This window comes from Girardinichthys multiradiatus, chromosome 19 (assembly GCF_021462225.1).
Source record: "Girardinichthys multiradiatus isolate DD_20200921_A chromosome 19, DD_fGirMul_XY1, whole genome shotgun sequence".
Lineage (NCBI taxonomy): Eukaryota > Metazoa > Chordata > Actinopteri > Cyprinodontiformes > Goodeidae > Girardinichthys > Girardinichthys multiradiatus.
In genome coordinates, this window is record NC_061811.1 from 35,461,442 (window position 1) to 35,486,488 (window position 25,047).

Below are 25,047 nucleotides of genomic sequence, written 5' to 3' on the forward strand. Positions count from 1 at the left end.
CAAATCTCAAAAGATCATAGAGATGGGTTCCATGATCAAGTTTTGCACTGAAATAATTTGTGCAACGGCTGATTTATACGGTTAAGTAGTTGGGATTTGTGGCCTAAATTTCAGATTAAAGAGACATAACCATGTTTTTGCCATTTATAACCTTTTTTTGTCCCATTTCAGGTACTTAATACAAACTGTTAGTATGGTTGAAGGGACTTCAAAGATATCATCTAAGAAATCAAACCTGGATCAACTGCATAGTGAGCAGCAAAGTGGACAATTACAACCAACAACAGCCCGTCTTAAGTGAGTCATAATTACAGGGTGAGATTAATTATTTATTCTAAGCTCTTCTTGTGTTATAATAGGTCACTTCCTTGACACGCTGTTTAGGAATGGAAATAGAAATATGATTATCCTACCTCCACTATCAAAAACCATTTCTACATGAAGAAATAAGAGGAACTTCCCAAAATGTGATTTGTAGATTTGTGTCGTAAAAGAGGTCAAGATGTAGATCAGTTTTCTCTTAAATTAGACTGCTTATCATTTAAAACATGAGTTAGTCTAACTATTTCATTGTTAATTAAACAATCTAGTTGTCATTTTGAAATGAATTATTTACCTTTACCATTGAATGATCAATTATTGTACGTTCAAAAAGACCAATTAATTTCTTAGCACTGTAACCTGTTTCTGTCACAGATAAGAACTTGTCACTCATAAGAGAAAAATCACCCAAAGCTTCTGCTTTACTTAATATATAAGTTTATTATTAATTAGACTAATCTGTATTTACAGGTAGTTATTAACAAGAAACATAAACAACTCAGCTAGAAAAGTCTTTTCTATCCAGAAGTCTATGTCACATTAGCAAGAACAAACCAAATCAGCAATCAACACCTACCGGATATGAGTGGAGTATAACAATAATTAAAAGCTATAACTTTTATTGTGATTCCACATTCGGAATTTATCAGCTAGGGGAAAGAAATAATCTGTCTTTTCATGGTCTTAGTCTTTAGAACAATCTAAGTTAAAGACAATGAATGGTACCCAGGGTGAGATCTGCTTATGTGGATTTTTATAGTGAAAGTTAATAATACAATATTTGCATAAAAAGCTGTTCTCAGTGAAGGATATTTGTGTCCAGGTTTGATGAGTCTATAAAATTTGGTTTTCATGCTTGACTCAAAATAAAAGGGTTTTAATGCCAAAAAGACTCAAAATGCTCTTTGTGTTTTTAAAAATCTTAAACTCAATGTCTGTTTAGTGTAAAAATAATCCAGATGGGGTTTGACCAATCTATTTTTTTTAGATTTTAAAGTAATCAAATGCAGTCCGGGGTCCTTAAAAATAAGTGATATAGCGCTTTCACTGATGGTCCAGTGTGATCTGATGTTTTCACTGCCATGGCTCAATGACATAGAAAGGACCAATGTCATGTGATGTTTTATAGATGACACAAGAATGCCTTGTTTTAAACTCTGTGTCCGGTCAATGATAAATGAATGTGCCAGTTTGGTGTAGTTTAACCAGACTGGGCTGCAGCATAAAAACAATCCAACATTTTAAATGTTACAGCATAAAATTAAAAACAGATAAAAATATAAAATAATAATAGTAATTAAAAAAGAGCCTGTAAGTGTGTGTAGGTGCTTATGCTTATGAGTCCACATAACGGAGAGGATGTGTGCATGACTCTGACAGTTCATCTCACAGCTGGGATACCCTGTCCTCTGGAGTGCACCAATAAAGCCAGGGGGGTGGCAGGTTATTTTTGGAACCCCTGAAGAGGAAATGCCCCCACCCCCTTTCATTTAACACCTTCCACCAATTCCACCCTTATGTCTGTCTTCTATCATCTGACAGCTCCCTCGTTTCATTTGCATAACCTTAATTAGACATCAGTGGGGAGAATAAAAGGAAGTGGTCAGGCTATATTCTTAAAAAGGGTCTATTCTTCACAGATGAGGAGAGCGTGTGGGATGGAAGGGGACGAGAGGGTTGCAGATGGGATAAAAATACATCTGAGGCAGAATGTGTTTGATGTTTAGAGCGCACAGCGAAGAGGCGGTGACTGCTCTTTAAAAGAAGCCCTGTAATGTGAAAAAACCACTTTCATTGAAGAAAAAACACTTGACGGCACATTAATCCTCAAATCAACTTATATCAGAGACCATCTATTGCTTGCAGACAAGAAGGATGCCGTTTTACTGGGAATTACACTTAACAAGTGAATGCAGTTAGACAAACCCATTTTCCTCGCATATTTCACCTATTAAGGAGCTGCAGAATGTTTGAGGTGCAGGAGGCTAAAGTATTTTTTCTATCCCTGCTGAGACATAGAGCGCATTTAAAAAAGTATTCAGACTCTATAACTTCTTTTTATTTTGGTACTTTTTAATAATTTACTGCAATGCATGTCATTATGAATATATATTTAACAGACCATTAGAAAGTAAGGTATAATTTTGAAATGACGAATAATCTAACCTGCTGTTCAAATTAAAAAAAGTGTGGTGGGTGCAGATGTAAATCAGGATCCCATTCTGATTGCATAGATAAAGCACAACCAGGGGTTACTTTCTAACAGTATCCCAAGCTTCAAACCTCTTATGGAACACTGTTCCATCCATCTTCTAAAACTGCAGTTTGTCACAACTGCAAGTCTACCAAGACATGGCTGTCCCCTAAAACTAACAGGCTGGCCAAAGAGAGCATCTGCCATCATCTGCTGGGGTAGCAGCATCAGAGCCAGAGACTTGAAAATGCACAACAAGCTAATAAAGAAGGCTGGCTCTGTTCTGGGGACTCCTCATGAGCCTCTGGAGATCATTGTTCAATTTTTATGAAGGATTCTTCATAAATAGAAGAACATTATGGAGAACCCTGAGCATCCTCTTCATGAGACTGTTGTACAACAACAGTATCAGGTTGGCTGAATATAAACCCTCATCAGGATTTTCTGATAAAAAAAAAAAGCATGTATAATTTCTTTTCCACTTCACAATGATGCATGAGTTTGTGTTGGTCTACCACATAAAATCCAGGAAAAATATATTGAATGCAATGAACGTGTTTATGTCATATGAATACTTTTGCAGAGTGAATTTTTCACGCAGATAAATTCCCTGCTGTTGATCTATTAATCCCCGATCTATTCATCTGACACTACTCACTATATTCGGTTTCTCCTATTTCAGTTTCGTCTTTTACTGTATTTATCTTTTCCAACACTCTTGCCCGATTCCTGTCAGATTCTCTTTCTCTGGGGCTTTCCATTTCTCGACAGCTTCTTATCTTTTGTCTTTCTTTTTCATATTTTGCCCTAAAACCATTTTCATAAAGCTTCTGAGAGGACAAGCATAAAAGCCATCTCACCTCTTTTTTCCTCATTCTTCTGCTGTCACCTGTGTCATGAGAAGTGAAAACAGAATGAGTCATAAAGCAATAAATCCTAATAGAATGAAATGCGGAAGAAAAAAAGTTTAGTTGAGTTTCTGCTTAGTTTGGCTCCTTTTGATTCTGTAATAATCCACTTTATTCTGTTATTTGACATAGTGGTTCCCAGGAGTTCTCACGTGAATAAGTTAAGTATTAGCCTAATGTTATCTGTCTTTAACATTAGTAAAATTAAGGCCTTTACATGGAATCTTTATAGATCCAGTGTGTACAAATATAATGTCCATTCATCTGTTGGCTAAACCCGCTTGGCCTTACAAGGAGGGCAGGGAGTGGGATGTAATCGGCAATCTTTGGAAAAGCCATCAGTCCCTCACAAGACAAGGCACCACAAGACATTTTGCTTACATTCACTGTTATAAACTTCTTGTAAATAACAAGGTTTCTACTGAATTTTAAGACATTATACACAACCTTACAGATCTGGAGTTTCTCAACATAAACATAAAAAAATAATAATTTGCATTATCAATGTTTAAGACCAAAGAGGTACACCAATTAGCTGTAACGCAAGGGCCTGTTTGCACACAAAATGTACAGCCAGTGCACCACTGTCAGGGAATATCATGAAAGGATGAACATGGACTGCAACAATGCTATAGGGTATGTCAAAGTAACAACCATGGATGGTAGAATCCAAGGTTTCCCAGTAGAACGCTGCCCTGACCATCACACTGCTTCCCACAGCCTGCTTTCTTCTGATAGTGGATCATCTAGCTGTTGGGACCCACAGCCATGGAAACAACATGAAAGATGCGGTACAAACGTTTCTGGAACTTTCAAAATAAATTGCATTTAACCTACTTCCAACATTTGGAAAAGGGGGCAGACTTCCCATGATGCCACTGGCTGTATAAAAGCACCCCCTTTCCAAGGAATCTTTTTCTTCTACGCGGGTCACACAGGGACCTGGACAGAGAGACCCAGCGCGCTGATATCTCTTTGCTGGCAAACAGACATAAACTCTTCAAACTGGATCCAAGGGTGTCATACGATCATCGATCATATGCACTGAGTTAAGTACGGATGAATTACTGTTTGTGTACCTGGTAGTCATTCATAAAAAGGGGTAATTAAGGTACACGCCTGGCTTTACTTTCTCTCTGAGGCCTGCAGAAGCAAACTGTCCCAAAGAAGTCCCCAGTAGAGACACTGTCTCTATGAAACCAAGTGGAGCGGTTTTCCCAGTCTGGATGGAGGACAACCGAGACCACACCACCGTGGTAACAGTAACTGTGCAGTTTGTTGGCGGGCAGAATGAGCCGCCTTTCACGCACAGCTACGGAGGTTAGCCGAAGCAAACCATTTGTTCACAGTGGATGTTTCTTCAAACCTCGTTGCCCCGGACAACGTTTCCTCATCACAGTTCATGAGGTTAGGTTTTGGGCAGAGAGATAGAAGTGATTTAGAATGAAATAATCTAAAGGTTTTTCATTTTATGAAGTTTGGTTTTGTTTGTGTTGATCTCAGCTATCTTAGTGCCAGCAGGCTATCTCCTCAGCACGTGCTCAGTTTGTGTTCTGTGTTTGTGTGTTTTTAAAGTTAAGACAAACTTTACTTGAAGGGTAATTTTAAACACAGAAGATTAATCATAACGCAGCGTCCGCACTTATGCATTTTAACCCTTTTTATTAATGGTATTTTAAAAGTGTGTGTTTGATTCTGGTGCTAAGCTATCAGCTTCTTTTGTTAGCTTTAACTGCTAACAGCTAATGAAACACCATTAAGCCCCATTTCTCCAGAAAGATTTGGCTCTTTTCTAAAATATTCCCTTAATAATATTTATTTAAATATTATTTTAATAAATAAATTCAGCTAATGAGACACCGTTGAGAATTAGTCATCCAGAAGGTTGGTTTTATTCAGCAGATCATTCTTTAAAACATTATTTTATTAAAATAATGTTTTATCTGATCTTGCATTGTGAAGGGTTGTCTAAACGTTTGCTGATTATTGCTTAAATTAGTTCCAAGACTAACTTAACTTCATTTCCAGATTCTTCAAGATAATCCTTGGTTCTCAAACATAAACATTGCATGGTAATGTTGCATCACTCTTTTGGTCATAATTTTCAATCATCTTTTTAATCAACTTGTTTATATTGTACATAGCCCATTAGTCATCGTTATTCTTTAATTCTGCTTGGTAGTTAGTTGGATTGTTATAGCATAGTAAAGAGTTTGTTGATTGAAATATGTTTGACTTTGAGTTGACTTATTTTTGTTAATACATTCTTGTATTTTAAGAAATTGTGTGAAGAGTTTTGCTGTTCAATAATGTCGGAGCTTGGCTCACCCTTTTGATTTTGTCCTAATGCCACCGCCTTACTGGGCTAGTATTCACAAGACAACCCTTAACAGACTGAAATATTATTTGAAAAAGTATAAAAATATCAATATTAAATATTAAATAATATTCTCAGATTCATGGTCACAACATAGCTAAGTGGTGTACACAAAACCAGGTCAACATTTTCTTTGGATCAGCAGAGCTGTAAAATAATAATAGTAAAAACACAGCTGATGGGAGGGGGATTTTAAAAATAAAGCTCCCACTTTCTTTACTTACATATTTCACACAACTGAATTCAATATAATTTTTAATAAAGGAAAAACAATTCTCTTATGTTAGTGTTTGTACTGTGACAATATGAGCAATATATAATGAGCTGTATATAATGTTGAAAGGTTTTGGTGAGGAGTACCAGCATCACAATTCCTCCTCACTCCCAGTCTGCCTGTGGGTACAAGGTAACACCATGGTGCACTCATGTGGGTGGTGTGTGTTTTTGTGTGGGTGGGTGTGTGAAACTTTCACTACAGCGCACAGACTCACAGCAGGAGAACTCTAAAACAGTGGCTATCTAAGCAAACTAGATTCATTTACAGAAACAAAAACTCTAAATATTCAAGAATTCAATGCTTATAATCCTTGTAAGTAATTAAAATATCATTACAAACTGGAAAAATTTACTATGTCTTATATTTAGTTTTACAACAAAAACTGTTGTACATATCTTTTAAGATTAAAAACATTCTCAGTTTATTATAATCCATTCATGCTTGCAGATATGGTATAATAAAATTAATAAAAAGTTAAATCAATATTGAAGAAAGCCTTGATTTTCTCCTTGTTAGATGATTTGATTCTCTTGGTAAGATGAGATGGTGAAGATACAGGGACTTGTAAAAATGTTTATACCCCTTTAACATTTCCACATATTGTCACATTACAATGACAAACATAAATATATTTTATTAGACTTTTATGTGAAAGACCAACACAAAGTGGTGTACATCTGTGGCAAGATCTGAAAACTGCTGTTTATTAACGCTCTTCATCTTATCTGACTGAGCTTGAGCTGTTTGCAAAGAAAATAGGCAAAAATTTCAGTCACTGTGCAAAGCTGGTAGAGACATACCCTGAAAGATTTGCAGCTGTAATTGCTGCAATAGGTGGTTCCACAAAGTATTGACTCAGGGAAGCTGAATACTTTTGCACAATGCCCTTTTCAGTTTTTTATGTGCATAAAACAAAGAAATCACGTATAATTTTTGTTCCACTTCACAAATGTAAACCACTTTGTGTTGGTGTTTTACAAAAAATTCCAATAAAATATATTCATGTTTGTGGTTGTAACGTGACAATATGTGGAAAAGTTCAAGGGGTATGAATACAGGTCCTTCTCAAAATATTAGCATATTGTGATAAAGTTCATTATTTTCCATAATGCCATGATGAAAATTTAACATTCATATATTTTAGATTCATTGCACACTAACTGAAATATTTCAGGTCTTTTATTGTCTTAATACGGATGATTTTGGCATACAGCTCATAAAAACCCAAAATTCCTATCTCACAAAATTAGCATATCATTAAAAGGGTCTCTAAACGAGCTATGAACCTAATAATCTGAATCAACGAGTTAACTCTAAACACCTGCAAAAGATTCCTGAGGCCTTTAAAACTCCCAGCCTGGTTCATCACTCAAAACCCCAATCATGGGTAAGACTGCCGACCTGACTGCTGTCCAGAAGGCCACTATTGACACCCTCAAGCAAGAGGGTAAGACACAGAAAGAAATTTCTGAACGAACAGGCTGTTCCCAGAGTGCTGTATCAAGGCACCTCAGTGGGAAGTCTGTGGGAAAGAAAAAGTGTGGCAGAAAACCCTACACAACGAGAAGAGGTGACCGGACCCTGAGGAAGATTGCGGAGAAGGGCCGATTCCAGACCTTGGGGGACCTGCGGAAGCAGTGGACTGAGTCTGGAGTAGAAACATCCAGAGCCACCATGCACAGGCGTGTGCAGGAAATGGGCTACAGGTGCCGCATTCCCCAGGTCAAGCCACTTTTGAACCAGAAACAGCGGCAGAAGCACCTGACCTGGGCTACAGAGAAGCAGCACTGGACTGTTGCTCAGTGGTACAAAGTACTTTTTTCGGATGAAAGCAAATTCTGCATGTCATTCTGAAATCAAGGTGCCAGAGTCTGGAGGAAGACTGGGGAGAAGGAAATGCCAAAATGCCAGAAGTCCAGTGTCAAGTACCCACAGTCAGTGATGGTCTGGGGTGCCGTGTCAGCTGCTGGTGTTGGTCCACTGTGTTTTATCAAGGGCAGGGTCAATGCAGCTAGCTATCAGGAGATTTTGGAGCACTTCATGCTTCCATCTGCTGAAAAGCTTTATGGAGATGAAGATTTCATTTTTCAGCACGACCTGGCACCTGCTCACAGTGCCAAAACCACTGGTAAATGGTTTACTGACCATGGTATCACTGTGCTCAATTGGCATGCCAACTCTCCTGACCTGAACCCCATAGAGAATCTGTGGGATATTGTGAAGAGAACATTGAGAGACTCAAGACCCAACACTCTGGATGAGCTAAAGGCCGCTATTGAAGCATCCTGGGCATCCATAAGACCTTAGCAGTGCCACAGGCTGATTGACTCCATGCCACGCCGCATTGAAGCAGTCATTTCTGCCAAAGGATTCCCGACCAAGTATTGAGTGCATAACTGTACATGATTATTTGAAGGTTGACCTGAATGGTTGGCAGCCTCCTGAATTCTTCACTCCCTGGATACCATTCAAGAACCCTGTCCATCCTCCTCCTTCCACTGCACCTACTTATGAAAAACCCTGGACCATCTTATCATCCTGGCACTCCATTATCCACCATCATCTGCCTCACAGGTAAACAACTATTTGGTCTCTCCGCTCCTCACCCTCTGGCGGATCATTCCTTCAACCCAGTAAGGCTGAATTATTATTCTTTAGTTTTGGCCCTGAGTATTCCCTGATTACCAGTCTGTTTATTTTTACAGTTGGTTTCCTGGTTCCGGTTTCCCTGCCCACGTCACTGCACTGTAAATAAACACTTTACCGTAAAACTCTGTCTCCTGAATTACTTTCTGCATATGGGTCAAATCCATTAAAACGATATGTCAAAAATAAGAAATGGTAAGATGGTACAATAATGCTGTTTAATATTAGAAATGTCAGGGGATTGTGTAATAACTTCAATTTACACTAGATAAAGAGTTTGTTCAATTTAGATAATATCAGTCCTTTACCTTCTAAGTCAGAGACATCCAAAGTGGAGCCTACAGGCTATCATTCAACTCAATTCAATTCAGTTTTATTTATATAGCGCCAATTCACAACACATGTCGTCTCAAGGCACTTCACAACAGTCAGGTACGTACATTCCAATTAATCCTAACCATTGAACAGTGCAGTCAAAGGTGGTTATTTATTCAAATTGGATAAAATGTTTTTCTATCTAAGGAAACCCAGTAGATTGCATCGAGTCAGAGACTTGCAGCATTCCCGCCTCCTGGATGAGCATGTAGAGACAGTGGACAGTCACTGGCGTTGACTTGGCAGCAATCCCTCATACTGAGCATGCATGTAGTGACAGTGGAGAGGAAAAACTCCCTTTTTAACAGGAAGAAACCTCCAGCGGAACCAGGCTCCGTGTGAGCGGCTATCTGCCATGACCGACTGGGGGTTTGAGAGAACAGAGCAGAGACACAAAGAGAACAAAGAAGCACTGAGCCAGGAGTCCTTTCTATGGGAAGGAAAAGTAAATGTTAATGGATGTAGCTCCTTTAGTCGTTTCACCAAGAAAGAAAGTACAGATAAACTCTGAGCCAGTTTTCAAGGTTAGAGTCTGAAAGAGAGCACATATAATCAGTTACAGTAAAAGCTCAGTCAATTTCCATGTCTAGGAGAGAGAAAGGGTTAAACACTAAAAGACAGGGCTATGTGGATCATCTGCAGAGGGTGAGCATTAAGTTGTTGCCAGCAGAAGCTCAGACAATTCCCTTCTCCAGAAAGGTGTCACAGGTAGACACAGAGCCAGGCCAGGTGTAGCTTCTAGGAAGAGAAAAGAGAGAACGAAGTTAAAAGCTGAAATAACAGCAAATAATGCAAAATTGGAGAGTAGTGTGAGAATGTAGCAAAGAGAGTGAAAGTAGTCATTATGTCCTCCAGCAGCCTAAGCCTATAGCAGCATAACTACACATATAGTTTCAGTTCAGATTATTTAGTTAAACTGCGCTTATTTACAACAATGTTGTCACAAGGCACCCCACAAAGGGTCCCACTGATGGTCATTGTTATACTAAAAACCACATGGACCTTGGAATGATTTGTTCCCACAATTACAATTCACAATGGTATAAAACTGGGCCTGTCAGCATAGGCGGTTAGGGTAAAATTTCACTGATGTGAGACCTTTCAAAAAGACAGACAAAAGAAAGGCTTTCTTATAACAGAAAAAGTTGAGTAAAACTACATTCACCATTTTATTAAGCTGTTTTTTTCCTCTTTTAATTTTAAATTGACCAAAGAAGTGTTCATAGTCAATACATACAGGTGGTATTTTAGAGTGTTATCTTGTGTATGAGATTTATGTATCTAATAAGGTTATCTCTGTTTCATTGTAATATTTTTCATTTGGTAATTTTCAGTACAGTTGGATTAAAATATTAAACATATGTCACTATAGACCATGATGATGGTGTGTTGCTGTTTCACGCAGTATTTATGAACAGACATTGAAGTCATGAGGACAGATAACTATGGGAAGCTGTTTGTGCATTATTCAATATCACTGATATTGAACACCCAGACCTGGAGATGTTCACGGATAGTGTTCTGTGTTACATTAAGAACTGTACAGATACTGTCACTTTGGAGAAGCACAACTGGATCTACCCAAACCAAAAGCCCTGGATAAACAAGAAGAACTTTGACTTTAAGTCTAGAGACAGGTCTCTGTACAGCAGGAGGTTTGAAGACCACCTGAACAATCATCACAGCATGCAGGTGTGACAGGCGTGGCCAGCACCTAACCAACTTCAGGACCAACCTTGGGACTGCTAAAGGAGGGGCTGTAAAATTAGAAGTATCCTATTCAGGAGTGAGGCTGAAAAACTAGTCCATGCATTTGTTCCTTCAGGGCTGGACTGTTGTAATTCGTTACTATCAGGATGTTCACAAAATGCAGTTAAAAGCATTCAGCTGATTCAAAATGCTGCAGCAAGAGTTCTGATGAAAGTTAAAAAGAGGGATCATATTTCTCCTATTTTAGCTTCCCTTCATTGGCTCCCTGTTGAATCCAGAATAGAATTTAAAATTCTCCTCCTCGCATATAAAGCCCTTAATGATCTAGCTCCATCATATATCAGAGATCTGATTGTTCCATATGTTCCTAACAGAGCACTTCGTTCTCAGACTGCAGGTTTAATGGTGGTTCCTAGTCTCTAGAAGTAGAATGGGAGGCAGATCTTTTAGTTATCAGGCTCCTCTCCTGTGGAACCAGCTCCCAGTTTTAGTCCGTGAGGCAGACACCCTGTCTACTTTTAAGGCTAGGCTTAAAACTTTCCTTTTTGATAAAGCTTATAGTTAGAGTGGCTTAGGTTATCCTAAGCTATCTCTGTAGTTATGCTGCTATAGGCTTAGGCTGCTGGAGGACATAATGACCACTTTCACCCTCTTCACTACATTCTCACACTACTCTCCAATTTTGCATTATTTGCTGTTATTTCAGCTTTTAACGTTATGTTCTCTCTCTTTTATCTTCCTAGAAGCTACACCTGGCCTTACTCTGTCTACCTGTGACACCTTTCTGGAGAGGGGCATTGTCCAAGCTTCTGCTGGCAACAACTTAATGCTCACCCTCTATCGAAGATCCACTTGGCCATGTCTTTTAGTGTTTAACCCTTTCTCTCTCCTAGACATAGCTACTGGCTGAGCCTCTACAGTGACTAACTGTATGTGCTCTCTTTCAGACTCTAACCCTGAAAACTGGCTCAGAGTTTATTTGTTTTTTCTTCCTAGATGAAACCACTAAAGAGCTACATCCATTAACATTTACTTTTCCTTCCCATAGAAAGTACTCCTGGATCAGTACTTCTGTGTTCTTTTTTTGTCTCTGCTCTGTTCTCTCTAATCTCTAGTCGGTCATGGCAGATGGCCACTCACACTGAGCCTGGTTCTGGTTCTTCTGGAGGTTTCTTCCTGTTAAAAGGGAGTTTTTCCTCTCCACTGTCACGCCATGCATGCTCAGTATGAGGGATTGCTGCAAAGTCAATGCAAGCGACTGTCCGCCATCTCTACATGCTCATCCAGAAGGAGTGAATGCTGCAAGTCACTGACTCGATGTAATCTGCTGGATTTACTTAGATACAAAGACTTTTTAACCAATTTGAATAAATAACTGAATCTGACTGCACTGTTTGATAGTTAGGATTAATTCAAATGTTTCTGCCTGACTTGAAATCTGTATGATTAGATTGAATTGACTTTGTGAAGTGCCTTGAGACGACGTGTGTTGTGAATTAGCACTGTGTAAATAACATTCAATTCAATTCAATTCAGTTTTATTTATATAGCGCCAATTCACAACACATGTCGTCTCAAGGCTCTTCACAACAGTCAGGTTCATACATTCCAATTAATCCTAACAATTGAACAGTGCAGTCAGATTCAGTTATTTACTGAAATTGGATAAAAAGTTTTTCTATCTAAGGAAACCCAGCAAATTGCTTCCAGTCAGTGACTTGCAGCATTCCCTCCTCCTGGATGAGCATGTAGAGACAGTGGACAGTCACTGCCGTTGACTTTGCAGCAATCCCTCATACTGAGCATGCATGTAGCGACAGTGGAGAGGAAAACTCCCTTTTAACAGGAAGAAACCTCCAGCAGAACCAGGCTCAGTATGAGTGGCCATCTGCCATGACCGACTGGGGGTTTGAGAGAACAGAGCAGAGACACAAAGAGAACAAAGAAGCACTGATCCAGGAGTACTTTCTATGGGAAGGAAAAGTAAATGTTAATGGATGTAGCTCCTTTAGTCGTTTCACCAAGAAAGAAAGTACAGATAAACTCTGAGCCAGTTTTCAAGGTTAGAGTCTGAAAGAGAGCACATATAATCAGTTACAGTAAAAGCTCAGTCAATTTCCATGTCTAGGAGAGAGAAAGGGTTAAACACTAAAAGACAGGGCTATGTGGATCATCGGTAGAGGGTGAGCATTAAGTTGTTGCCAGCAGAAGCTCGGACGATTCCCCTCTCCAGAAAGGTGTCACAGGCAGACACAGAGCCAGGCCAGGTGTAGCTTCTAGGAAGAGAAAAGAGAGAACAAGGTTAAAAGCTGAAATAACAGCAAACAATGCAAAATTGGAGAGTAGTGTGAGAATGTAGCAAAGAGGGTGAAAGTGGTCGTTATGTCCTCCAGCAGTCTAAGCAGCATAACTACACATATAGTTTCAGTTCAGATTATTTAGTTAAGCTGTGCTTATTTACAACAATGTCGTCTCAAGGAACCCCACAAAGGGTCCCACTGATGGTCATTGTTATACTAAAAACCACAATGATTGGGATACCTCCCTCTGTCAGACTGATTATAACCATTGGAAAAGAGAAGGGGTCATACAGGTAGCAGAAATGGAGGGTGTGTTTGCACCTCAACCATAACTGAGCCGGTTTAGGCTAAACCTGACTCCCCCTTACTCCAACCAACAGGGAGGGAAGAAGACGGAGGTAAAAAATAAGGAAGATAGCTCAGGATAAACTAAGCCACTCTAACTTGATTGAATTGAATTGAATTAAATTAAAGGGGGGCCTCACTGCCATCTGAACCTCTTTCAAGGTAGAGCCACTAGACTCAGAAACACCCATGGCAGACTCACCCTCAAAATGAAGTAGTATGAGGTCAGGCAATGGTCGTAAACCCAAGAAAGGCTGTTGGACCTACTGGTGTCTTTGGACATATGCTGAAGGACCCCGCAGACCAATTGGCTGGAGTCTTCACTAGGATTTTCAGTCAGTCCATCTTCTAGTCCACTGTTCCACCCCATCCGAAATCCTCCATCATAGTTCCTCGGCATAAGAAACCTTATATTATGAGTATCAATGACTACCAGCCAATTGCACTCACCCCGGTGGTAATGAGTGCCTTTAAAACACTGGGACAGGGTTTCCTGCTTTTGACCTACATCAGTTTGCATACAGGGCGAACAGATCCACAGAAAACACAGTAGCCACACCCCTTCATGCTGCTTTGTCACACCGGGAGCAGCAGGGACCTATGTGTGGCTCCTTTTTGTGGACTTCAGCTCTGCATTTAATACCATCCACCACCATAAACTGATTGGCAAAATTATGGACTTGGGTCTTCCACACTCTTCCTGTACAAGGATCCAAAGCTTTCTGTCTGGTCGCAGTCAGAGGGTGAGAAAGGCCCCACATATATCCATGGCCCTGGCTCTCCACAGGGCTGCGTGCTGAGACCTTTACTCTACACCCTGTACACTCACAACTGCACCTCCACCCAACACACCAACATAATCATCGGATACACCTATGACACCACAGTGGTGGGGCTCATCTCTGCAGGGTGGAGACATTGCTTATTGGGAGGAGACGATGCATCTGTCAGTGTGGGGCAGGAAGAACAATCTGTTCCTCAACACCTCCAAAACAAAGAATGACATTTATTCATGTTCCAGTGGGCAAGCTATTTTACAGCAAATCACAATAAAAATATCTGAAAAACAAAGCAACATTTAACTAGAGGACATAACACTAAATAAAACAGCTGCAACCATTGGGGGTTAAAATACCAAAGGCTGTCTATTAAAAGCATATAAAATGCTGATAGGCCTAAGAAGTGAACAATAAATAAATTGATAAACACGTAATAATGAACATGTTAAATTTATCACTTAAAGATAAAAACACCACAGTGGCTAAAAATACTAGAAACACAGTTGCCATCAGTAATGGAAAACAGGATCCTCAACCATACGTCTTCTGTTGCCTAAATAAAGGAAGGACTAGGCATTAATTAATTAATTAATTAATGTTTATACCTGTTGCTCCGAACAGAAGGGAACTTGAACTAGGATCCAGAGGGTAAAGCTGAAACCCAAGGTGGAAGGGGTGAGTACTGACAGACAGGATGGATTTAGCCTTTTCTCAGAGTGCGGAGGTTGTACAGGTCAGTCAGGCTGCTTTGCTGAGCACCTATGATTTTGTACCTGACATTCACATTTTCAATTTAATTTTTGCAGTTTCGTTTCTTTGGCCAAGGTTTCCACACCAGCAAATCAAAGAAAAAGTCAAAATGAATTCAATACAGGATTTATAAAATATGTACGAGATTTCTTTCTACGTCAAATTTCGCCATTTTCAAATGACAGAAAAGACGTAGCTGACCTTTCCTGCAGAGTATTTCTGTATATGAATCAAACTTCAGTCTGTTGAGTTGTCTGTTGTCACAAGGCCCAGATATTATAAGTAGCAACAGTCTCATCCTCTGGTCCATGATGGTTGATATCTGAGGAGCAGGGGGCTTACATCTAAAATCTATGATCCTGTCCTTAGCCGTACACACATTAAGCTGTAAAAAAGACCAAGATAAAAAAAAAAATAACAGTTAAAACAGGACCCTGACAATTTTCCTTTTCATGCAGGAGGCTGAGAATAGCTGAGTCATCTAGAAGTTTTACAATATACCTGTTGTTGATGGCTATGACAGTCTTTAGTCTAAAGGATGTAAAGCAAAGGAGACTAGACACACCACTTGGGTGACCCAGCAGAAGATGACAGCTCCTCTAACAGTGGTCCATTCACTCTCAGTCTCTGATTTATGTCAAACAATCTAGAATCCTGTCTTTCAAGTTAAAATCCAGATTAAAATGATCCTAATGTTTATCAGCTAAAATGTGTGGTTGGATTGTATTAAAAGCAGAGGAGAAATTAACAATTAAAATCATTGCATGTGTTTTGCTGCCCTTAATACGCTTTAGATATCAGCAGTGGCATCTTCTAACTCTCATTTAGCCCCTGTAAGCAAACTGCATAGGATCTGAGGGGGTTGGGGGTGGGAGAACCAGAAGAGCCTAAAACACTAAGGACTGTTTAATTTGCGGAATCTTATTGACAGGAACAATAATCAGAGTATTGGTCTTATCTGAGTTAGGTTGCAAATAGTGGTCATTTAACCGCTGTTTAATATTAGTCCAGCAGTCAATTAAGGACCTTAATTTATAAAAATCCCTTTTATTGAATGAGCAGTACAGCTGGATGTCATCTGCAGGATGCTGAAAATGCAAGTTCCTGAACTGTTGGATTACCTGTCCAAGGGGGAGAATAAATTGGATAAATAAAATAGTTCCTACAACAGAACCCTGAGGTAGACCTCCACCACAAGTCGAATACAGTCACTTCCGTGTCCAAATCTCTCAAAGTCTGTAATCCCTGAATTCATGCTGAAAATGCACTTTTGCTTGCATGTTGTCCATTTTATTTCAAAGAGACTGAGGATTTGACAGGAAGAAGAAAGGTTTCTCTTGCAACTTTATGCTGGACACTGCTCGAGCATGTATCCTGAAGTGATATATGGTGGAAGTGGTAAACTTCTGCTTCCTGGGAGTTTTTCTTGAGGAGAACCTGACCTGGGGCCTGAACACCTCAGAGCTGCTTAAAAAGGCCCAGCAGAGACTGCACTTTTTGAGGGTTCTAAAGAAAAAACATCTCTCAGAGTCTGAAGGTGTCCTTTTATCTGTGCTCCATTAAGAGCATCCTGACAACTTGTATATGAGTATGGTACAGCAGCTGCGTAGCAGTCCTGTCCTCCTGATGGTCATTAAAGCTGCAGAAGGAACTCAACTGCCCTCTCCCCACAATGGAGGAGCTGCACAGTTCCCAGGTGCCCCAAAAAGGCAAAAAACATTTCTCATCCAGGAGACGTAGTCTTTGCACTTTTCGCATCAGGGAGACAGTACAGAATTATAAAAACAACAGTTTTTATCCCACTGTGTGTATGTGTGTGTGTGTGTGTGTGTGTGTGTGTGTGTGTGTGTGTGTGTGTGTGTGTAATTTTTAGGAATTCTTTTCACCAAAGGTGTGTTTTAGCCCAAGGAAGGAAGAATAAATTCTGGAGGGGATCCGGATCATAATCCAGGTCCAGGATGTTTTTTTTCTGTGGCGTTAGTGACCTCACATTGGGTGTTGGAGGTATGCTGTCTCTGATTGTCTTTTCTTGTTTATGTTGTTTTTTTTATTTATTAAATCATTCTCAAAATAAGTATTTTTAATAAATACATTTTATAATATAGAAATGGTATTACTTTCTAGAAAAAGACAAATAACATTTTTCCCTGACAGAGAATTTACCTTTCAGGTTAATCTTTGATAGATTTGAGATAGCCAAGAAAAACAATATATCTAATATGAAAAGCAATATATCTAATATGAAAAGCAATATATTTAATATGAAAAGGATGATAATTCCCAATACCTAAATTAAGTAGCCTTCTCAACTGCTACATTTCATAGTTAAAGGTTTCTGAGTCTTCATAATTTCCGGCATCCATAACACAACCCTGTCGTATACAATGAGCCCAAGCCAGATCAATCCATACTTTACCATGTTATTTTGTTAGTTAGATAACCCAAACTGTGATGTTTTTTTCCTAGTGGTATTTATAATGTAGGCACTGTTCCAATGACTTTCCAGCACTTTCCTTTTTCTGGCAATAAATAATAAAAAAAAAATAATATGCGAAGTACACAGCAGAAATGAACATTTTAACGACACAACCAGCATAGACGAAGTAATAACATATCAGACCACTCTGGTTCATTTTGGAGCAAACAGGGGGACCTCTGAATGACGTAAAAAATCATCTTTAATGTCTCAGAAATAATAATAATTTTATCGGCCCAAACTATCACAAACGAAGCACTAACTGCTCAGCCTGAATTTTTCATGTTGGCTGGGGGTCAGCTTCATTCAGCTTATAATTACATCATCACACCAGAGGTTGTTCTTTCAAGCCTATGTGATCAAGGAATGAAGATAGGACTAATTCAACTTTATATCTCTAGATATTAAACTTTTTGGGTTTTAACACAAAGCCCTGCAATCACAATTATTTAACCAACTCCAAGTTAGGTTTATTTGCAAACACACAAACTAGCAGCTGTTTGTCATGAACAAATCATACCAGAACAATTTAAACAGCTTAACACTATTTATACTTAGAAGTGGTTTCTCCTAATTAAACACAAATGGCCACCTTTAAAGACTGAAAATCATTTTTCCCTTTCATAACAATCACCTTTAGTACTTAGTAGTGCACCCTTTTACTATAATGTGCTTTCAAAAACCTAATTCATAGCCAAACAGCAGCTTCTAGGAATCTTAATCCACTCCTAATGGTTAAATATCTCCAAATAAATGATATCTTAGGTTTAAATGCTGTAGCCTTTTTTTCATATTTCGCTAGAGACTTTCAAAAGCATTCAAATTAGGAGACTTTGATACCTTCTAGGATGTCTTCTGAAACTAAGCCTTGGTAGGCTTTGAAACATGCTTTAGATTTTTGTCCTGTTTGAACCACTGGCTCTCTGAAAGCTTCATGTTTTCTTCATGACTTTCTTGTTTATGGATTGAATTCATCTTTCCCATTACACTCTGCAGGTTTCTAGTGCCAGACGAAGGAAAGCAGCCACAGAGCATCACTGAGCCACTGCCATGCCTCTCTGTAGGCCATGCGTGTCTAAACTCGCACTGGTGTCCTACATGTTTTAGATGGTTCCCTGCTTCAGCACACAGGGACACATCTAAAACATACAGGACACCAGCCCTCACGGACCAACTTTGGAAAGCCATGCTGTACGCAGAGTGTTCTTTCAGCAGTATTGTTGCATATATTGGAGGTCAGGCATGGGGCCCTTAGTATTTGTCTTACTGTGACAACTGAAATATCAGGGTCTGGTACCAACAAGTCTCACTGCAGAACATTTGCAGTCAGTCAAAGTTTTTTGACCACCTCTGTCCACTTTAAATTTGTGAACTTGTGAAATGAAGACAAAGTAGGTCTTAATTGTGAAATGAACGATTAAAGAAAAATGTTTTTTACCTAAATTGTGAAGAGGTGTATACTTGTGTATATCTTGATTCTAGCATAAATGCTAATGTGAAGGCCTCCAAAGTTGCCCTGGGGCAGCCATAGCTGCAATGTAATAAATCTGGTGAAGCTGTAGAAAACCAAAGCTTATCTGTCAAAAGGACAACTATTTGTTGTGCACTCTACAAATTTGTTCTTTATGTAAGAACAAAGAACTAAGACATTTTTCCAAAAAAGCCATAAGAAGTCCTATGTTTGGCACAAGACATGTAGAGGACATAGCAAACATATGGAAAAAGTTGCTCTTAGATGAGACAAAAATGTAACTATTTAATATACATGCAAAATGCTATAACAACGTCTAGCTGTTAGGCTGCATGTGTTAGAATGGCCCAATCAAAGTCTAGCTATAATATAAACTACAATGTACCGAATCAGAGTACTTGAGTATAAATGCACTCCACACTTTCCAGATTTCTATTTGTAATAACTGTTGAGAAACCTGTTGACATTTTTTTCTTTCTTCTTAACAATTATACACTACTTTGTGTGGGTTAGGGTTAAATACATACCATTCAATAAAACAAGTGTATGGTTGAAATGTGATGAAATGTAAAATAGATTTATGATTACTTTGACAATACAGTTGACCAAATTAACTGTTCAGTCGATGCCTCAGTAATTTAACAAATGTATCATGGTTGATTTCTAAAACACTGATTACCTCAGTTTTCCCATTTTACATGATACCTAAAAGCACTTAAACAGAACTAACCTTCAGTCATAATATGACACACATCATGTATGTGTGAGATAATCAGTTACTCAGCCATAAAAAAGTAGGAAAATCAATGCAAAGCTCATACATAATACATCTGACATGCCTCCACTGGTTTTTTAAATGGCATCCTATGAAATTAAAAGCATCTTGAAAATTAAAATGTGGCTGACAATGAAATTCTCTCTTTTAGCATAATGTTTAACAGTTTTACATTTATAAACAATAATGCTTTATATCACAATTACTATCTATAGGTATGTTTATATATACATTTTCACCATGCTTGAACATGGTCTGTACAGTCTGCCTGTAGATATGTTTAGGGTAATAAAAAGCAAATTCAGTATATATGAACTATAAACTGGTTAAATAAATTAAATCAAATCAGATTAAATATCTTGGGAAAGAGGAAACAAATAGACAGGTTCCTGTTTTACCAACCACCTAAGGCTCTTTTACACAGCGAGTTTTACACTACGAGTCATTCACCCAGTCACAATCGCAAACACACACACACCTATATTCATTGATAGGCAGATTGATATGCTACTTGGGGTTAAGTCCTTGCTCAAGAGCTCACCATCACGCTGTGTTGGAAAGCTGGACTTTAGCTTCTAACAAGAAGATTGCCAGATGACCACTCTTTCCCACTGAGCCACAGCCACCATAAAGGAGGGGATATCGTTGCACTACCAAGTAAAGCATTGCCAAAGATACTATTAGCCCATATTATCTAAACTACACTTTCACAATTTGACAGGCTTTTGTGAAAAAAGTCTTTCCCCACAAACATCTGGGCTAACAGCAAACACACCATTCCCACCAAAGCTCTCCATTAATTATGCTAATACTACCTCTCAAAAGCAGTCATTGTGAGGCAGAGCGGCTGCTGAGTTAAGCAGCAGCTTAACGATTATCAACGCAGAACACAGAACTTAAATCATGTTTAACTTGTTCTCCCATTAAAGCGGACATGGCATATAACTTGTGTAAGGGGAAATAATTAAATTAATTCATGAAAAAAAAAGAGAAATTATTTCTTTTTTGCATGTAAAAGGATTTTTTTAAGACACATGTCTTTGCGAAGATTTTGTTTTGACCTATTAACTAAAAATGAGAAGGAAAAGGATGATACATTTGAGATACAATCATTCAAGTGCTTTAGATGTTATTTTTTTTCGAGGTGGACAAATTTATAGAAATATAAAGGGTGCATCAGTGCAAAGAGGATGATGGATGGACAAAACAAGATGTTTTTCTAAGGGATATAATTCAGGAATGTGGAAGTGAGGCTCTGCTATAAAGTATTAAGCACCTAATATCATACCTGCAGTATAGAACTCTCTTTACGTCTCAGTTTACTGTAAATCCAGATGACTTGGTCCTGGAGACTGTGGCTAACATCTAGGTCAAGAGAGGCCAATCTCATAAATCTTCTAGCTGTTTATGCAAACAATACTTAATAAACCTTAAAACATTCATCATATTTAAATTTGACTGTTTACTTAGAGAGAAGCTAATGATTATTTACTCATGAAATGAAAGTAGGAGTTGGTGCGTCATCATCTTCTTCTGTACCTAATTTCTCTAAATTGTGATGGTTCCGGACCAGCAGTCTGACATATAGAGAATCTGTGTCTCACTGAGCAGAAATGGTTTAAAACATGTGGAATTGTCAATATTTACACTTTTAAATGGGATAATATGTTTAGAGTTAAACCTTCATCCTTCAAAGTTTGAGAGGATGACCTGAAGAAATGAAATGTTGATGAACAAAAGTAAAAATATCATTTAGTTTGATATTGACCGGGTTTCATGCTTTTGAATAGCTGAAAGAATATTGACTGTGTGCTTTGTTATTTTTAAGAGTTCTGATGTTCTGTTGAACAATGGAAATGAGGTCAGGGATGGCAAGATTGGATGTTTTGAACTAATAAATTATTACCATTATGAAAGTGAATGAGACTGATTACAGTAGAGCTAAAGTTATGTCATACTGGTCCAAAGGTTTAAAGTCCTTGTATGGAGCAAAGAGTAATCCATGCCCTTCCTCACTTGTTGCTGCACACTCCTACTCAGCTGGCTGAAAGAAGGCTACTACACTGTTCTCTTGCTCACAAGGAAAACACATCTGGCGGTATGGAAATATTTCCAGTTTAATCCCAACCAGATATAATCCTAAAACAGCCTGTATAAACATTTAATCCTTACCAGTATCTGCTGAATGCAATAAATATGACATAACAATGACTCAATGACATATAACAGTTTACTCAAATAACGTTTTCAGTCAATTATAAACAAATTATTCAGGTAGGGTTTTCCTCTTTACAAAATAATATGCTTGATAGAAAATTAATAATTTAATGGCTAAGATTCTGGAAAAAGCGGAGACAGTCACCGCAACTATACTGATATTTACAAGGCTGGAACAGATGTAGTCTACATCGCCATCTAGTGGTGAGGAAAGATATGCAAGCAGGTTTGACTACAAGCTTGCTGTTTTTACATGTTAACCAGTTATAGTTTTATTCCATGTATGCATGCAACTTATGTATGCAAGGGTTATGAATGTAGTAAGATGAGTTTTAATTACAAACTTAAGCCACAAAGTCAGATACTTATGCGTGATTACATCCATTCATGTATGAGAGTTCCTGTGTGTTCCCATGACTCAATGTCACATTCCTGGGGTAGAAATAAATGTACCTGTGAACTTATTTGTTTTTTAAAAAAGGAAAACGCCCATGTTTTATTTATTTTTGTTTTTTCTGCCAGTCGAGTAGTTTGTGTCTGGCTGTGATCAACACTTCCTCATTGCAGGCTCTGAGTAATGTTTAACTTACAGACCGACTCTCTTAGCTCAGATTACCTCCGAGGAAAGAGGTGAGTGTGTCCTTAATAAGCTGCCTGCCGTCTTTGTTGCAATTTCTTCAGCTTTATGCTGTTTTCACTTGCTTTGACAGCAAGGCACGCATATATATTTTACTCAAAACCAGCCTGACAACTTTCAGAAAGGGAAAGGAGAGACAAATGTTTTTCATAAAATGAAAGCAAAACCTTTGGTTTTACCAGAGCTGTCGTCCAAAGGTAAGGCAAAGCATTGTTATATCTTTGTCCTTCAGACAGATTTAGATTTATGCCTTAAAGTAAGCTCAGATTTCATTCAGAAAGATTTGCATGCTTTTCCTTAATCTTATTTTTGATCAACTTGTGAAGTGAAGTGACCTAATAATCATTAAAATGTATGCTATTATAGCATATTTTAATATATTTGCCATATTCATAAACTATATTTATATGATACATTTGAGAAAAAAGCAAGGACCCTTTTATCAACTAAATTAATACAATTGATCTTTTAATGTTCTACATCTCTAGGACATTTTATTGTGGCAATGAGTTGATAATCTCTGCCATATCAATGGGTTGTTTTGTTTATAAACTAACCCTGGGAACAGCTAGTATGATAAATGGCGAACAGGTAGTGTACAAAAATAATTAGAGGTGCACCAATTGGAACTTTGTCTCCTATTAATGATTTTTAAAAGCTCTGACCTAGCAACAATGATTTTAGCTGATTAAGATTTGTCTTTAAGAAGTGAAAAATAAAGGCAAAGTTATTTTTTTGTCATGATCTGTTGGTGTTTGGGTTTTTCTTTTAGGGTGTTTTTAGCATTTCTTTGTTAATAATTGTTTTTTAGGTCTTGCCTTATCCAGTTCATTTCCCTGTGCTCATTAGTGTTCTCTAGGTGGTACTTTGTTTGTTTATTCCTGTCATCTTGTTCTTGCCACTCAGCCATTTCCTTACCCATTTAAGTCCCTGTTTTCTCATTGTTCTTCGCTGAATTGTTCTGTTTCTATTTGGTTCTCATGCCTGTTTTTTTCCATGCTTCATGTCTTGATCCGCTTCATCATTTTCTATAAGTCTTTGCTTTTTGTTAAAAACCTTCTAATTATCATGCTGCTCCGGAGTTTCAGTCTGCATCTCGGTCTAGTCAAAAATCTGCACATTATGAAATTAATGTTAAAAACAGTCTTTCAGTTGAGGTGTTTATAGAAAAACTGAACTTTATAGAGCTGTCTTCATCTCAGACAATCTACAGATACAATAAAACCCCTCTGTTTATTATTGGATGGATGTATCTGTAAAAATAAACATTAGTCCACCTACCTCAGTTTCCCTATTGAGACCTGGTGGCGCTATTGAATTTTGGATTCACTGATCACTTTTTGTGTCAATCAATCAATTTGACTTGATTTAAAAAGCACTTTTCATACAAGTATATCTATCCAACGTAAACTGCTTTTGCAAAAATAAGCAAAGTAAAGAAACTAAGTAAATTACATTAAATTAATTTGCCCAGTAGAATTAAATGACAAAAAATGTAAAACAGAGAAAACGTAATTGCAAACATAATTTAGGAAACACAACAGACAGATACAAAAATATTGACTAATGAACTAAGAACAATTTATTTTTGTGCTATGCTATCTTAAGCATAGCACAAATAAATAAAGATAGAACATGAAATTAAATTTATGTCACAATTAAATGTAAAATAGAGCTAACAACTAAAACGACTAGATTAGAAAAAAAGATTGTGTCAAAAGCATTTGTATAATCTTAAAAATGTCATGTTTGATGGATTGTTGGCTGTACCAAAGTGCAGACAGGAACTCTGGAGTAGCATGGTGAGTAAATTGATGTAACAGCAACTTGCAGGCACAACACAAGGAGAGATGGGACACAGAGCATGGTCAGAGAACCAGGCAATGAAACAGGACAAAGGGCACGAAGCACAGCAAACAGAAGATGCCAGTAATAAGAAAGGAAAAATAGAGAGCTTGAATACAGAGAAGTTAGGAAAGGGCATGGCAAGCAGGTCAGAATAGTCAGGTGAGAAATGAATAACAGCTGAGACCAGCAAACGGAGAGGAAGCTGAGGGAAGAGTGAAAATGAACAGGAGGAATACAGGGAAGATTTCTAACAGAACAATAATACAAACTGAACATAAGAATGAACTACGAACCTTATTTACAATGAATGGACTAAAATGGCATTACTAAGAAAGCATAAATGAGGAAGAAACAGAAAAGATAAAGAAATTACAACTCAACCACCGAACCTGGAGGTTCATGACAAAATGCAAGAGAAAAATGAAATAAAAAGGTCAGAAATAAGACATTATTATTGAAGATAACTTTCAACCAGTTATGTAGCAAATTAACAAATATTGCAATTCCGTTATAGGTTGAATGATCTGTGATTTGATAGATTATTCATTTGTTGCATAACTGACATCAATAATTTACTCTCTGCTGGTGATCCCAAAAACATAATAAACAAAAACGTTTTACGGTCTTGTTTGTAGAGCTGA

General features: G+C 38.0%; 1 protein-coding gene across 2 annotated transcripts in view; it reads left to right on the forward strand.

Annotated features, from left to right (window-relative positions):
* The first annotated feature begins 22,474 nt into the window (after window positions 1-22,474).
* exoc3l4 (exocyst complex component 3-like 4) overlaps window positions 22,475-25,047 on the forward strand; it is a 41,099-nt gene continuing 38,526 nt past the window's right edge. The window contains exon 1 of one of the 2 annotated variants that reach the window (XM_047346203.1): window positions 22,475-22,551. In XM_047346203.1, coding sequence (XP_047202159.1) covers window positions 22,499-22,551 — 53 coding nt within the window. In that variant the 5' untranslated portion in view covers window positions 22,475-22,498. The other variant, XM_047346204.1, reaches the window with a different exon arrangement.